Consider the following 13,516-nt stretch of genomic DNA (forward strand, 5'->3'; position numbering starts at 1 on the left):
ATGGGGACATATCAAGGAGGGATATGTCCCCATAAAGAAGTTGTTATCCCACCTTATAAGGAGGTATAACTTCTTTATCTCTACTTGTTAATGTTCTTCAATAGTCAACTAATCTTATGGGCTACCTTAGCAATATGTCCTCCAAACTTTAACTCTGTCTACCCTCCCCCTCTAAATCTATAGCTTCCTCTATTTCATGGAGTACAGTGTCATCAATGTGATAGACAGCTTATAATCTATTTATCCCAAAATGCATAACTTTACGTTTCTCCACATTGCACTGACACCCATTATCTTTTGCCCATACCGACAGCCTGTTTAAATTATCCTGTAAGCTCTCCATATCGCTAGATTAATTGTTACTCTACCTAATTTCATATCATCAGCAAACAACTGAATATTTCCTTTATTTTACATCATTGTTGTATAATTTAATACAAATTGAATATCCACTTTTCACTGATTTATATCTAGGAGCTTTATTATGATAGCAGACAATAGGGAAATAAATATGCGATTTTGATAATGGAATATTGAAATACTTTTGTTCTCATGCTGCACATGATTATCATTAGTCAATGGTTCATATATTTCATTCTGTGAACATTAATTTTGTCTGTTACCTTGATAAAGCTACCATATATAAATGATGAAATGTGGAGGAGAAAACTGAAATCTCTGTATTAGATTGGCATTAAATTACAGGAGAGGAAATGAAATTCCACTGATTTAGTCAAAATGAATTGTTAAGTAAACAAATAAAAACTGATTTTTCATTGTTATTACAGTTGTTCATGAAGCAGTGAGCACTGGAGATCCTGAGCTAGTCCAAGAAGTACTTGAAAAGCGAGATTTTCAAAGGTATAGCAGCCGTGTAGGTGGTATTCCAGAACTTTTGAAAAAAATAAGAGATGTAAGTACTGTATAATGATCATTTGGTTATATTTGTGATCTTAGGGGAGAAAAATATGCACTAAATGCATGTGTTATGAAAAAGTGGCATTTTCTAACCAAGTGTAAATAATTTCTTTAGTTTGAATCCTTAAAAAAAATTGAGATTTTTTTTTTTCCCCACTTGACCAAAGAATTTGATTAATAATTTTCATTGTATCTAACATTAATAGTATTTCCCTCCCTTAACAGTTTGGTACAAAGGGGAGTGCTACCTGTACAGCTTTGGTTGCTTAGTTTAAACAATTATTTGGCTCCACTTTGTTAGTAATTTTGGCTTTATCCTTCTTCACTAAAATACTTAATGTACATGTCCTTCAATTGCACTCATTTCTATCAACTAACTCTGAGCTACAAAAGGTTTTATGAATGTTACCTCCCATGATGTTTTAGAGAACTTCGTTCAGATGCAATATTTCATTATTTATTTTGGACAAGTTATAAACAGCTGAAGACATGAGTTAGTTATTAGGGATGATGTTTTCATTTAATTGGAAAATATGATTTCTGCATTGATTTAACCTCACTCGTTTTCTGTTGCTATTTAGTAATATATTAACTCTATTATATTAGTCTAGTGCTAATACATTATTAGCATTCAAGAATGAGTCAGCAGAGCTAATCTAAGGTAGTATAGCCACTTGAATAGAATGGGTGAAGAAAGGTTAGCAAAACAGTATTTGATGCCAAGATGGCAGGAAATGGGATTTCCTCCCATCTTGACATCCCAGAGAAAAAAGTTTAGATAGATTGATTCAGCAAGAAGTGTCTTAAAAGCACAATGTTAGATATGACAATATTGGAGTGCTCACAAGTAATAGAATGGAGAAAAATTGTTAATAGGAGATGATTAATAATGTAAACTTAATCATGTAGTGCTGTTATAGTAACTTGAATACCCCTTGGGAATGCATATCAGAAATTGCTGATAATTTACTCTACCAAACAACTATCTTTCATCATCATCATCATGCATATCAAGGATTTAGGCCTAGTATGGCCTGTTCCGGCCTTAGAAGTCATCGTTTAAGAGGACGCCCTGGTTTTCTTTTTCCTAATGGCTTGTACTTTAAGGCTTGTTTTGGTAATCTTTCTGTTTCATTCTTTGAACATGTTCCATCCATTTATATTTATATTTTTAAATTTTTTCTATTACTGATTCTTGGTTTAATTCTTTCATAATTTCTTCGTTTCTTTTGTGATCAAATAGGGTATACTTTGCAGTTTTTCTCATAAACTTCATTTCTGCTGTTGTTAATCTTTGTTTGTCTTTTTGTTTTATTGTCCAGATTTCGCTTCCATACATTAAGACTGGTAGGGCTAATGTATTGTATACTTTTAGTCTGGTTTATTTTTGAACTAGGTTTGGTTTAAATATAGAGTTAATTACACCTGTTATTTTTAAATATTTTGCAATTTTTACGTTTATATCTTTTTCATTTTCATATTATTATTATTATTATTATTATTATTATTATTACGGGCAACTCCAGGGAGTCATTAGACTCATCGAGGGAGGCCCCAAATCATTTTCATCACAACTATTCGACATTCATACAGTATCTATCATACCTCGCCTTAAACTCATTCACTGTCACAGCATCCACCACAGACTCAGGGAGCGCATTCCACTCATTCACTACTCTAAAAGTAAAGAACCCAGCTCTAACACCTTTACTAACCACACTTTTGCCCAGTTTCCATGGATGTCCCCTAGTCCTCCCACAACCAGCCCTGTTCTCAAAAATATCTTCTGAATTAATTTTATAGAAACCCTTCAGTAATTTGAATGTCTCAATCATATCTCCCCTCCTCCGCCTATCAACCAATTTTTGCAACCCACAAATCCTCAACCTGTTCTCATACGGTTCATTCCACAGACCTGCTATCATCTTGGTCACTCGCCTCTGGATCCTCTCCACCTCCTCCCCATCAAGAAGAAACCTAGGTGACCAAATCTGAGCACAGTAGTCGAAATGAGGTCTTATCAAGGCTCGATACAGAGGAACAATAACCTGCTTGTCTCTGCTTGTCAACGTATTCTTCAGCAACCAAGTGATTTGATGAGCTGATTTGGCCACTTTTGCAATGTGTCCCCTAAATTTCAATTCCTTATCCACCAACACTCCTAAATCTCGTGCCTCATCAATTTCCTGGAACACGGTTCCACCAATGCAGTAAACTGCCTCCCATCTTTTCACCCCAAAATGCATAACCTTACATTTTGCCACATTAAATTGACATCCATTCTCCCTAGCCCAGACCTCCAATCTATCCAAATCATCCTGCAAAAGTTTGACGTCATCTGCATTCACTATTGCCCTACCCAACTTCGCATCATCTGCAAACAAATGAACTGTTCCTCTCAGATCCTTTCCTATATCATTTATGAACAAATTAAACAGCAGTGGTCCAAGAACAGATCCTTGTGGTACACCACTAGTCACAGGCCGTCTAGTGGACTCTACTCCTGAGTAAACCACTCTCTGATATCTCTCCGTCAACCACCCTCCTATCCATCTCACCAACCCTATGTCCATTCCCATATGCTGCAATTTACTGATTAGAATTCCATGTGGTATCCTGTCAAAGGCCTTAGCAAGGTCCAGCAGAATCACTGTAAACCCATTACCCTTATCCAGTTCAGCCGTCACTGTGTTATAATACGTGAGCAAGTTACTGAGGCATGACCTACCCTTCACAAAACCATGCTGTCCCCGATACAGTATCCCATTTTCTTCTATCCAATCTTGTATTTTCCTCTTGACTATTTTCTCTAAGACCTTGATAATGATTCCTGTTATGCTGATTGGCCGGTAATTTTCAACAGCAGCCTTGGAACCACCTTTGTGCAGTGGAACTATTTTCCCCTCTTTCCACCCCCTTGGGACTGACCCAGTCCTGAGGCTCAAATTAAACATAATGGTCAAAGGCACTGACAATTCTTTGGCCGCTTCACGTACGACACGAGCTGGTATACCATCCAATCCCACAGATGTATTGACATTGAGGTTCTGTAATAGACTGGTTACCTCTACCTCATTCATCACAATTCCAGTATAAGCTGTTGGTTCCTCCATTTCCGCAAAGCCACCACCTGGATGATATACTCTTGCAAAGTGCTCGCTCAGTAATTCCACAACATCGACTGATTCAGTTACCTCCCTACCCTCAGCATTTTTTAAGATCATTCTACCATGAGCATTTTTCCTTTTACTTGCAACATATTGAAAAAACTGTTTGGGATTCTCTTTAGCCTGCATGGCCAATTTCCTTTCGTAATCTGCTTTTGCTTTTCTTACCACCCTTGTTACCATCCTGGCCTGAGCTTTATACTGTTCATGCACCTGATGGTCACCCTTCTCCTTAAATTCCCTCCACAATTGTTTCTTTTTTTGCAGCTCAAGCTTAATAGTGTTATTCATCCATTTAACCCCTACCTGATTTATTATTCGGACTCTTGGTATACAGTCAACCATTGCCTCCTGCAAACAGTTCTTAACCACCTCCCATGCACCATCAACATTGCAGTTTTACATGCCATGGCATTGAGCCAAGCACACACCTAAGCTTGTCATACTTACCAGCCCGGTAATTCCACATATACCCTGTCTTAATTGTAAATTCGACTCCTTTAGCCACCTCCCAAGTCATGACCTTATGGTCACTCTCACCAATTGGTGGCAACATGGTCATGTTCGTTACAGCTACATTCTCAGTTGCAATTACTAGGTCCAGCACTCTCTGCCCCCTGGTATTTTCCAATACATGTTGCCGTAGATAGTTGTCCCTTAATAACTGCATAAAATCCAATTCCTTCCTCCCAAGTGCCCTCTCCTCTTTCCAGTCAATGTTACCATAATTGAAATCACCCATAATAATTACCCTCCTTCCATTCATTTCTTCTATTTGCTTATGCATACTATTCCCACCATCCACTCCATCACCCGGTCTATAGCAGCACCCAATTGTATATTTTGTTCTGCTAGATTGTATCTCACACCAAACAGCCTCAAATGTGCTTTTTTCCCCATCCTGCAGTTCAAATTCTATACTCCTTGGCTGAAGCTCATCAGCTATCATCAATAACACTCCTCCCCCCTTTTTATTCACCCTGTCACTCCTGAACACGCTATACCCATCGCATTCAATCCCACTAGCTTTATCATCCTCTGTCAGCCATGTTTCACTAATACCGACAACCTGTGGCCTGGAAGTGCCAACCATGGCCAAAAACTCTTCCTTCTTGTTCCTAATACTCCTGGCATTAGTGTACATGAATCGCAGAAGCCCATTTGTCCCATCCCTACTTTGATTCCTTATACTAATTATCCCATTCTGATTTGTTGTCCGTCGTACTCGCCCGGGCGTAATATACTCATTCATACACTTAACTGCCCCCCCTAAAGTCTGCATATCTACTCCCCCCCCCTCTTAATAAATCTAGTTTCCCTGAGTCTGTACATCCACTTCCACTTCATTCATCAACACTCTTTCAAGTCTCCGTACACCAACTCCATTCAAATGTAACCCATCCATCTTATATAAGTCCTTTCGCCCATCGAACTCATATACATCCTAGGTAATTAAATGAATTCACCTGTTCTAAGATCTTGTTATCTATTACTATTTTTGTTCTTGCTGGATCTTGTCCTTTAAAGGCCATAGTTTTTGATTTTTCTGTGGATATTATCATACCATAATCTTTGGATATCTCATTTAGATCTAAAATAGCTTTCTGTAGTTTATCTTCAGAATTTTAATTATTATTTGGTCGTCGGCAAAGAGGAGAGTGTTTAAGTTTACTGTAGAAGAAAGTTTAATTCCTTGATGTAAATTTTTATTCCATTTTATTATTTCATTTAAGTAGATATTAAAAAGAGTTGCTGAGAGGGGACATCCCTGTCGGACCCCTTGGTTTATCTCTCTCGTATATGATAGCTCGTGATTTAATCTTATTTGTATTTGATTATTTTCATATATACTTGTGATAGCTTTTAGGATATTATTTGGTATTTGTCTTTCTTTTAATATGTTAAATAATGTTTCTTTTAACTTTGTCAAATGCTTTTTCAAAGTCGATAAATGCAATATGTATTTCTAAATTGTATTCTCTTCTATTCTCTATTATTAATTTTAGGCAGAAGGCCGGGTCTGTACATGATCGTCCTTTTCTAAATCCATTCTGTACTTCTAAAATAAAGTTTTTGGAATATTTCATTAGTTTGCTATTTAAGATTCTGCTATATATTTTGTAACAGGAATTTAGTATACCGATACCTCTATAGTTTTTAGGGTCATCTCTATTACCTTTTTTAAAGATAGGAATCAAAATTGCTTTTTGTCCATTCTATTGGGGGAATACCAGTTGAATAAATTTTATTTAAAAATAATAATAGTCTTTCTTTGAATCTAGTTCCTGCATATATATAGTTCTGAACCTAGTTTATCTTCTCCAGGTGATTTTCCATTTCTTGTTTCTTTCTGGCTGATTTCTAATTCTTCTTTAGTTATTTCCTTTTCATTTTTGTTAATTGTTTGCCAATTGTCTTTTTTAAAATATTTGTCTGTCCACAATTCTGTGTAGTAATTTAGAAATTCTTCTAATTTCAATTCAGTGTTTAATTTTATGTTTTCTGTGGTATCTGTATTTAAGTGTTTCAAAATTTTGTATACATTGGGTCTTATTTTATATAAATCATGTTCTAAATTAGAAACAAATTTGTTCCATGATTCTCTGTCTTTTTCTGACTTCTCTTTTAGCTATTGTTATATATTTGCCGTATCTGCGCCATTGTTATGCATTGCCGTGTGCGCCATTTTATTTCGTTACTCTTCCTAAAATATTTTACTTCCTTTGTGAATTTAACGTCTCTACTTTAACTACAATACTTATAAAATTTCCCTGACTAATATCTGTATCACTTCTTACCTGTTCATTCTATAAGGAAAGCAAATTCTTTATCTCTAGTCGATTCCTAATTTTACTCATGTGCTTACCCTCACTGTTAAAGGTTATTCCTTGCTAAAAGAAACAAATCCTCTAATTTCTTTCTGGGGCCGTCTCCTCTTCAGATATTGACAAATTTATTTTTTAAAGCTGCGCCAGCCAATATCTTAGAATAGAGGGGACTCTTATTCAGGGAGACTTTTCCAGACCTTTTGGTGCACATAGGTGAATAAATGTAGTGCTTAAATTCATAAATCAAACGCTTTACTGTGGCTAAGTAAATTCTGGTTTGCAGTCATAACCTCTATAACATGTTATGCCATTCTTTCAATCCCCCCCGCTATGGTTCAGATTAATGAGTGGTAGTTTTGGTTCATATCACAGGCAAAACTCGGGTATAAAAGAAAAACATATTTATTGGAATCTAAAGACATAATATACACTTAGACCAATCTCACTTTCAATCAGTTCAAGGACATGCTAAATCAAACTTTTTCAAACTGATTAACACTCTAATACATGAACAATAAATCCATCTTTTGAGTTAGAGACTTAACACACATAATATACACATTATACACTTCTACTCAATTTTCCACCTACTATTTTAGTCTTGCATATTAAACTAGTCACAATCATCTATAATCATTCCTAACAATTTGTCTTATGGATATCAGCCACTGCTAAATAATCACTTAAAGTTCTCAAATACTGTCCATACTCGATTAATGCACTACAATGATCTTTCCCTTTTTCCGACTCGGTAATTATACGACAAAATTTGTACTTTACCATTTTTTCCTCGTCTCTTCTTGATCTGTTTCGGGCCATCCTCGTTTCTAGCTGCCGGTTCATAATATACGTCCGTGATAGTATTCTGTCACAACTTTCAGCGAAGGCAGCATGTGCCGACATCTCACGCTTCAGTACCGGCAGAAATTCGGACATCAAAGGGAAAGGCACACCCTCCGATATTGAACTATCGCTAAGAAACATCATCAGGAAACACCGGTCCACGAGTGAAGTCAAATCATCATCCAGCAAAATAGGCGAAAAAAGCCTTGAGAAAGGGGTGCAAACCCTTTTTATTCTCTCTCCACTTCCCCCTTTTTAACACCCTCTTACTAGCTGCGATAGCGCCCGTTTACTACTTTTTGTGATCTTTTCCTGCCCGCTACTTTCTTTGTCCGCGGCAACTTCGGCACATTTCGAGATCATAGCAGCATCTTCAAGGAAACGAATGTGCGTCGCTTTCTGAGATTGCTAATGCCTCAGGCCTGCCCATGACCTTTGGACTAATATTTACATCTAATTTACCCATTCATTGTATACATGATGCATTTCATCATCATCAAATTCCTGACATGTACCCTCAAGGGGGTGTACAGGATATGATAGTACTACATGAAAAATTTACATCATTACTAACTTCCTATCTACAATTTTCCGCCTAATCAGTCTGTTACTTGTCAAGACTCCAATATTATCATTATCAGATCTTATATTTCTATTGTCTAAGGCACATTGTACCGTATCAATCCACCTATATATCTTGGTCTTCCTCTGGTTCGTTTTTCCTGCCAACCTGGCAGAAAACACTCATTTTGCTAATCTTTCCTCGCCCATTCTGTTTAAGTGACCATACCACCTGAGATTAGCCCTGCTAATGCATTCCTGGATGCCGACAATGTCAAGTTCTTTCCTGCGGTCTCTAGTCTTTGGTCAAGTGTTTTACTTCTGACCCAGCTCTCAGATCCATAAGTTAAAACTGGTTTGAACACTGTCTTGTATACAGCTAATTTAGTGTTGCGACTAATTTTTTTCTTATTCCATATGAATTTATTCAGTTGACTTCCTACCACACCAGCTTTGTTGATTCTGTTGTCTATTTCCATATTTAATTTACCATCATCACTAAAAATCATGCCTAAGTAGCTGAAATGTTTTACTTGTTCCACAGGTTCTCCATTCACAACATAGTTGACATTTTCAATGATTCTGAATTTTTTAATTCTCTTTGTCTTTTTATTGCTGACCTTCATTCCATATCTATTACAACAGTTATTCAATTTAGTCAGAGAATCTTGCAGACTTGTAGCAGATTTATTTAGAAGTATAACATTGTCCGCATAAAGCAAAGAGCTGACATTAACATCTGCAATTTTGATATCATGTTTAATACCACTTTCCTTCATAATGTGATCCATATAAATAATGAATAACAGAGGGATACACGAAGTTCTTTACATGGTATTACAATTCTACTAAAAGGAGGTAATTCTATTTCTATTTACAGTTAGTACTTTATTTCTTCTGCTCGAGTAAAAGTTTTTTTCTCTCAGCTGATTTTTCTGAATTGTTAAATCCGGAATGAATTGTTTCTTTAATAAAGTGCTTCATTCAGGATGTAACACTATGGCTCTTATTCTTTTATATTCTATTTCATCTTCTAATCTTTTACTGCTTAACCATTTGTGATAGGCTTCTTTATTTCTTTTTGATTATTTCTTTCATTGTGTCATCCCAGATCTTTAGTTTTTTCCTGTCATTGAATTTTTTGGTCTTTCCTCAGCTTTCATTTGCTGCTGCATTTAGTATCGTTTTTATATTAAGCCATTCTATTTCTATTTCTTCATTTTGTTTTATTTTGTCTAGATATTGGCTAATTCTTTGTTCATATAGCCATTGTACATTTGTGTCATTCAATAGTCTAGTTTTATAAACAAATGTTTCAATTTTTCTTTCTGTTCTTGTTACTTGTAGCCATTTAGGTGGTAATCTTAATTTTATTTTAACAAGGAAGTGGTCACTGCTTATTTCATATCCTCTGTGAGCTCTAACATCTAGTGAAAATTTTGATGTCTTTTCATTTAGGATGAAGTAATCTAATATTGATTTCCATCCTCTTGCTGCCCAAGTATATTTATGTATGTCTTTATGTTTATAGAAGGAATTCATTATTTTTAGGTTATTATAAACTACAAAGTCAATCAATTTTTTACCATTTCTGTTTAGAGTGTGTTCTCCATGTATTCCTATATTATTAATTTTCGTGTTTCCAATTCTTGCATTTAAGTCTCTTGCTAAAATTTTGTAATCATTTTTATTTATGTTATTATATACAGGGTGTTCGGGATAAATTTGACAGTTTCGTAAGGAAAAAGAAAATCTTCTTTGTATCTATTAAATTTAATGAATTGACAAAAAAACATTACAGGCAGAGTTAATTACAATACTATCAACAAGATTTACTCAAAATAACCACCATTAGCATCGATCACAGCTTCAATTCTGCTTCGGAACCTCGAACAAGCTGATGCTACAGTCTCCCTGGGAAGGGCCGCAAAAACTGTTTTAATTTTATCCATTAACTGGGCTTTTGTATTACTGGAAGTGCGATTGGTGTCTTTTTCAACTGCGCCCCATACAAAATAATCCATGGGGTTAAGGTCTGGGGAGTTTGGAGGCCAAACATTTGGACTGGTGAAGTCGTAGAAATTTTCAGACAACCATTTTTGACTTTTCCCAGAGGTGTGGCAAGGGGCCGAATCCTGCTGCCATACATACGGCCTACCATTGGCTACCCTTGTTATCCAGGGCTTGACTACAGTTAGCAACTCCACGAACAAAGCCCGAATTCCAATGCCAGGGTTCTTCAACACCTGTTCCTGCAGATTTGCGAGGAATTCTGCTGTACGAACGCAATCAGATCGTCTGCTAGGGATCTTTCTTCTTGCTACATCCTCGTAGTCACCATTGCAAGTCTCTAGTTCATGCCTGATTGTTTTTACTGTATTCAGGGAGCATTGGGCAGCAGTCGTAATATCCTTATTTTGATGGCGGGCACGAATCATCATGATACAAGTTATTCTCTTCCATGATTCAGGTGGGTTCCAGCTATCCATCCTTTCTGACATCTTGTATATGAATGAAGAAGGGTCCAAACTTTTAAATGAAGAGAAGTGTGTGTTAATACATGTAACTTACGGAAAAATATAATTAATTATAAATATGTCAAATTTATCCCGAACACCCTGTATGTTTTGTAGCTGATTATAAAAATCAGTATTGTTCTCTTCCCTCTTCTGGGGCATATAAACCAATTATTGTTAAATAGCCTCTATCTATTTTTATTCTAGCTTCTATTATTCTTTCATTCCATTAGTTATAATGTTTAAACTGTTTTGAAAGAGTTATGAATCCAAATCATGACTCCTGCTTGTGCTCTTTGGTCTCTGTCAACTCCACTGTATATCACATTAAAATTTTCAGTTCTCGTGGTTCCTTTTAATTTCTTTTTTGTTTCAGTGATTACTGCTATTTTAAAATTTCTTTCATTTAATAATTGGTCTAATTCTATTTCTTTATATGCTATTCCTCTTACATTCCAGTTTGCTATGTGTATTATATTTGTCATTTCCATTTTTGTTTTACCTTTTCCATTCCAGAGTCATTTCCTATAGATTCAATCCGATTATCTTTTTCTGTCAGCTTACTAGTAGAATTATGTTCTCCATGTCAAGGGACTAGCCTGAAGATGGAATAGTTCAGTGGCAGGGCTGCTACCTTAAGGCTTCTGAACTAGCCTTCTTCTGAATTTAAATCCATAAGAGGAATAGGGTATAACAATGGGGGAAGAGTAGATTTTGGAGGAATTATAGTAAGATTTATAGAGAGGGCATAGTTGTAAGGCCAGAAATGAAAAGACCCCATGGCCTTGAGTATTCTAATAGCATAGGGGTCATAAAATAAGAAGAGTTGGCTGATAAGACCTTATAGGAAAGATTAAAGTAAGTGGATCTTCCTCAAAGTAGTAGGAGAGGATAGATCCAGCTAGGGGTCCATGGGAGTGCCGCTTCCCTTACAATCAAGATGATTGGCCCTGTTGGCCCACGAGTCCTTATTCAGTATATTCGGACCATCCCACCATACACGCACACACACATGGTGGGCTCCCCTATCTGCCACCCAGGGGACGCGCTCTCTAGGGGTTACAGGGTCCCCCGAGAGACAACTATCTTTGATATAGAATATTTTAAAAATATAGTAACACACTATTTTACTATTGACATATGCAAAATATATGAATTCATATCAGTTGAAAACTAAGTTTATTTATTAGTCCTAACAGAATTAGGACATAATGAATATATTATATACAAAGAATTATTTTTCTTTACCATCTGGCTCCATCTCTGGCCATTTCAGTCATCTCTTTGAAGCTCGATATTGTGACCTTTCTTTCAAAGACTATAGCCAAGTTTTTTTTCATCTGTCTCTTGATCATATTGATTCCCTTTAAGACTATATTTGGTAATCTCTGAAAGGATGTTCTCTGGAGGTGTCCAAACTATCTTAATTGCTGTTTAATAATTATAACTGTGATATCTTCTCTATAGTTTAATTTATGTTTGACTTGCTCATTTGTTTTCTGTTCTGACCAATGAGTCATCTATTTTTCTTAAGCATTTCATTTCAAATCAGGGAAGAACCAGACATCATCCCTGGAAGCTGTATAAGGAGGGTGTAAGCACAGGGAGTGATAAGCAGGTTTTTGACATGCAAAGTTGTGAATAATTGGAATGTCTTGCCTTAAACACATTCAAATTGCCTTTGAATGTGTTTAAGACATGGTATGATGAGCTGTGTGTATGATAAAAGGACCTCCTAGATGGATCTTTGACTCCATGGGGTCTTGGGACAATAATAATAATAAGTAGAACTTTTCGTTCTAAAGGATTCTGTGGCTGGTAAAGAATCCATGTTCTTCAAGACTGGAATTATCAGTATAGCAAAAATGGATGTACATATATTGAGATTGTCATATGTTTGCTATAAGGCCAGTTTAGCCTAAATAGGAAACATTGCAGGAACAAGGAATATGATAAACTATGAAATGTTCAAAGAGAAGAATTTATCTTTGATGGAAGGAAAGATAAAGGAATCTTGTTGATTGGCTTGTAGGTCATGTGGAAATCATGTTTGTTATAACCCCAAAGATACATTCCAAGAGTCTTTATTATAAGGAATAGATACTCCCCTGATGTCTGAACTGGTGAGAGTAATCGTCTAAGACCTGCTTATTTAAAGGCAAGCAATCGTTGAGAATTAAGGTATCTTTAATACACTGAAATCCTTCTCTTAGAGAATCTTCTCTATCTAAATTCACTCTGTGAATGACTTGATAACTCAAAGTTTTTGAGATCAGTAATGCATGGACTCGATGAATGTTATCTTCGGTGAGCATAGGTTTACTATAAACAAAAAAACTAGAAATATCAAACTTGCAAATAAGTTGCTTGAGCTGTAATTCAAAACAACAGCTAAAACTATGAAGCCAATGATTTATTCTTGTTGGATGATAAAAACCCTTCCACTTCCATATAAGACCAGCTAACTCATTTTCATTTGAAAAAATTTATAAAGATTCATTCTTTGTGGTATCGCAGGATTCAAACCCGGGTCTTCCCAACCAGAGAGTACTACCAGGTACTAACCGAGTTACATGGACTCTTTGGAGTTCTTATCTTTTAAGGTTTATATATATACACACACACACACACACACACCGTATTTTTTCGTGTATAAATACAGAATTGATGCTTTTATCTAAAA

The 13,516-nt window shown here is 35.9% G+C and overlaps 1 protein-coding gene across 4 annotated transcripts in view; it reads left to right on the plus strand.

Annotated features, from left to right (window-relative positions):
- The window catches only part of LOC150101881 (ankyrin repeat domain-containing protein 13D-like), a 248,457-nt gene that overhangs the window by 45,065 nt on the left and 189,876 nt on the right, over window positions 1-13,516 (plus strand). For all 4 annotated transcript variants that reach the window (XM_090400995.1, XM_090400994.1, XM_090400996.1 and 1 more), the window contains exon 3: window positions 789-913. In XM_090400995.1, the coding sequence (XP_090257121.1) occupies window positions 789-913 (125 nt within the window). The remainder of the gene's footprint in view (window positions 1-788; window positions 914-13,516) is intronic.

The sequence above is a fragment of the Typopeltis vanoorti genome, chromosome 11, assembly GCF_054136105.1.
Source record: "Typopeltis vanoorti isolate ZY-2024b chromosome 11, IOZ_Tvanoo_1.0, whole genome shotgun sequence".
NCBI lineage: Eukaryota > Metazoa > Arthropoda > Arachnida > Uropygi > Thelyphonidae > Typopeltis > Typopeltis vanoorti.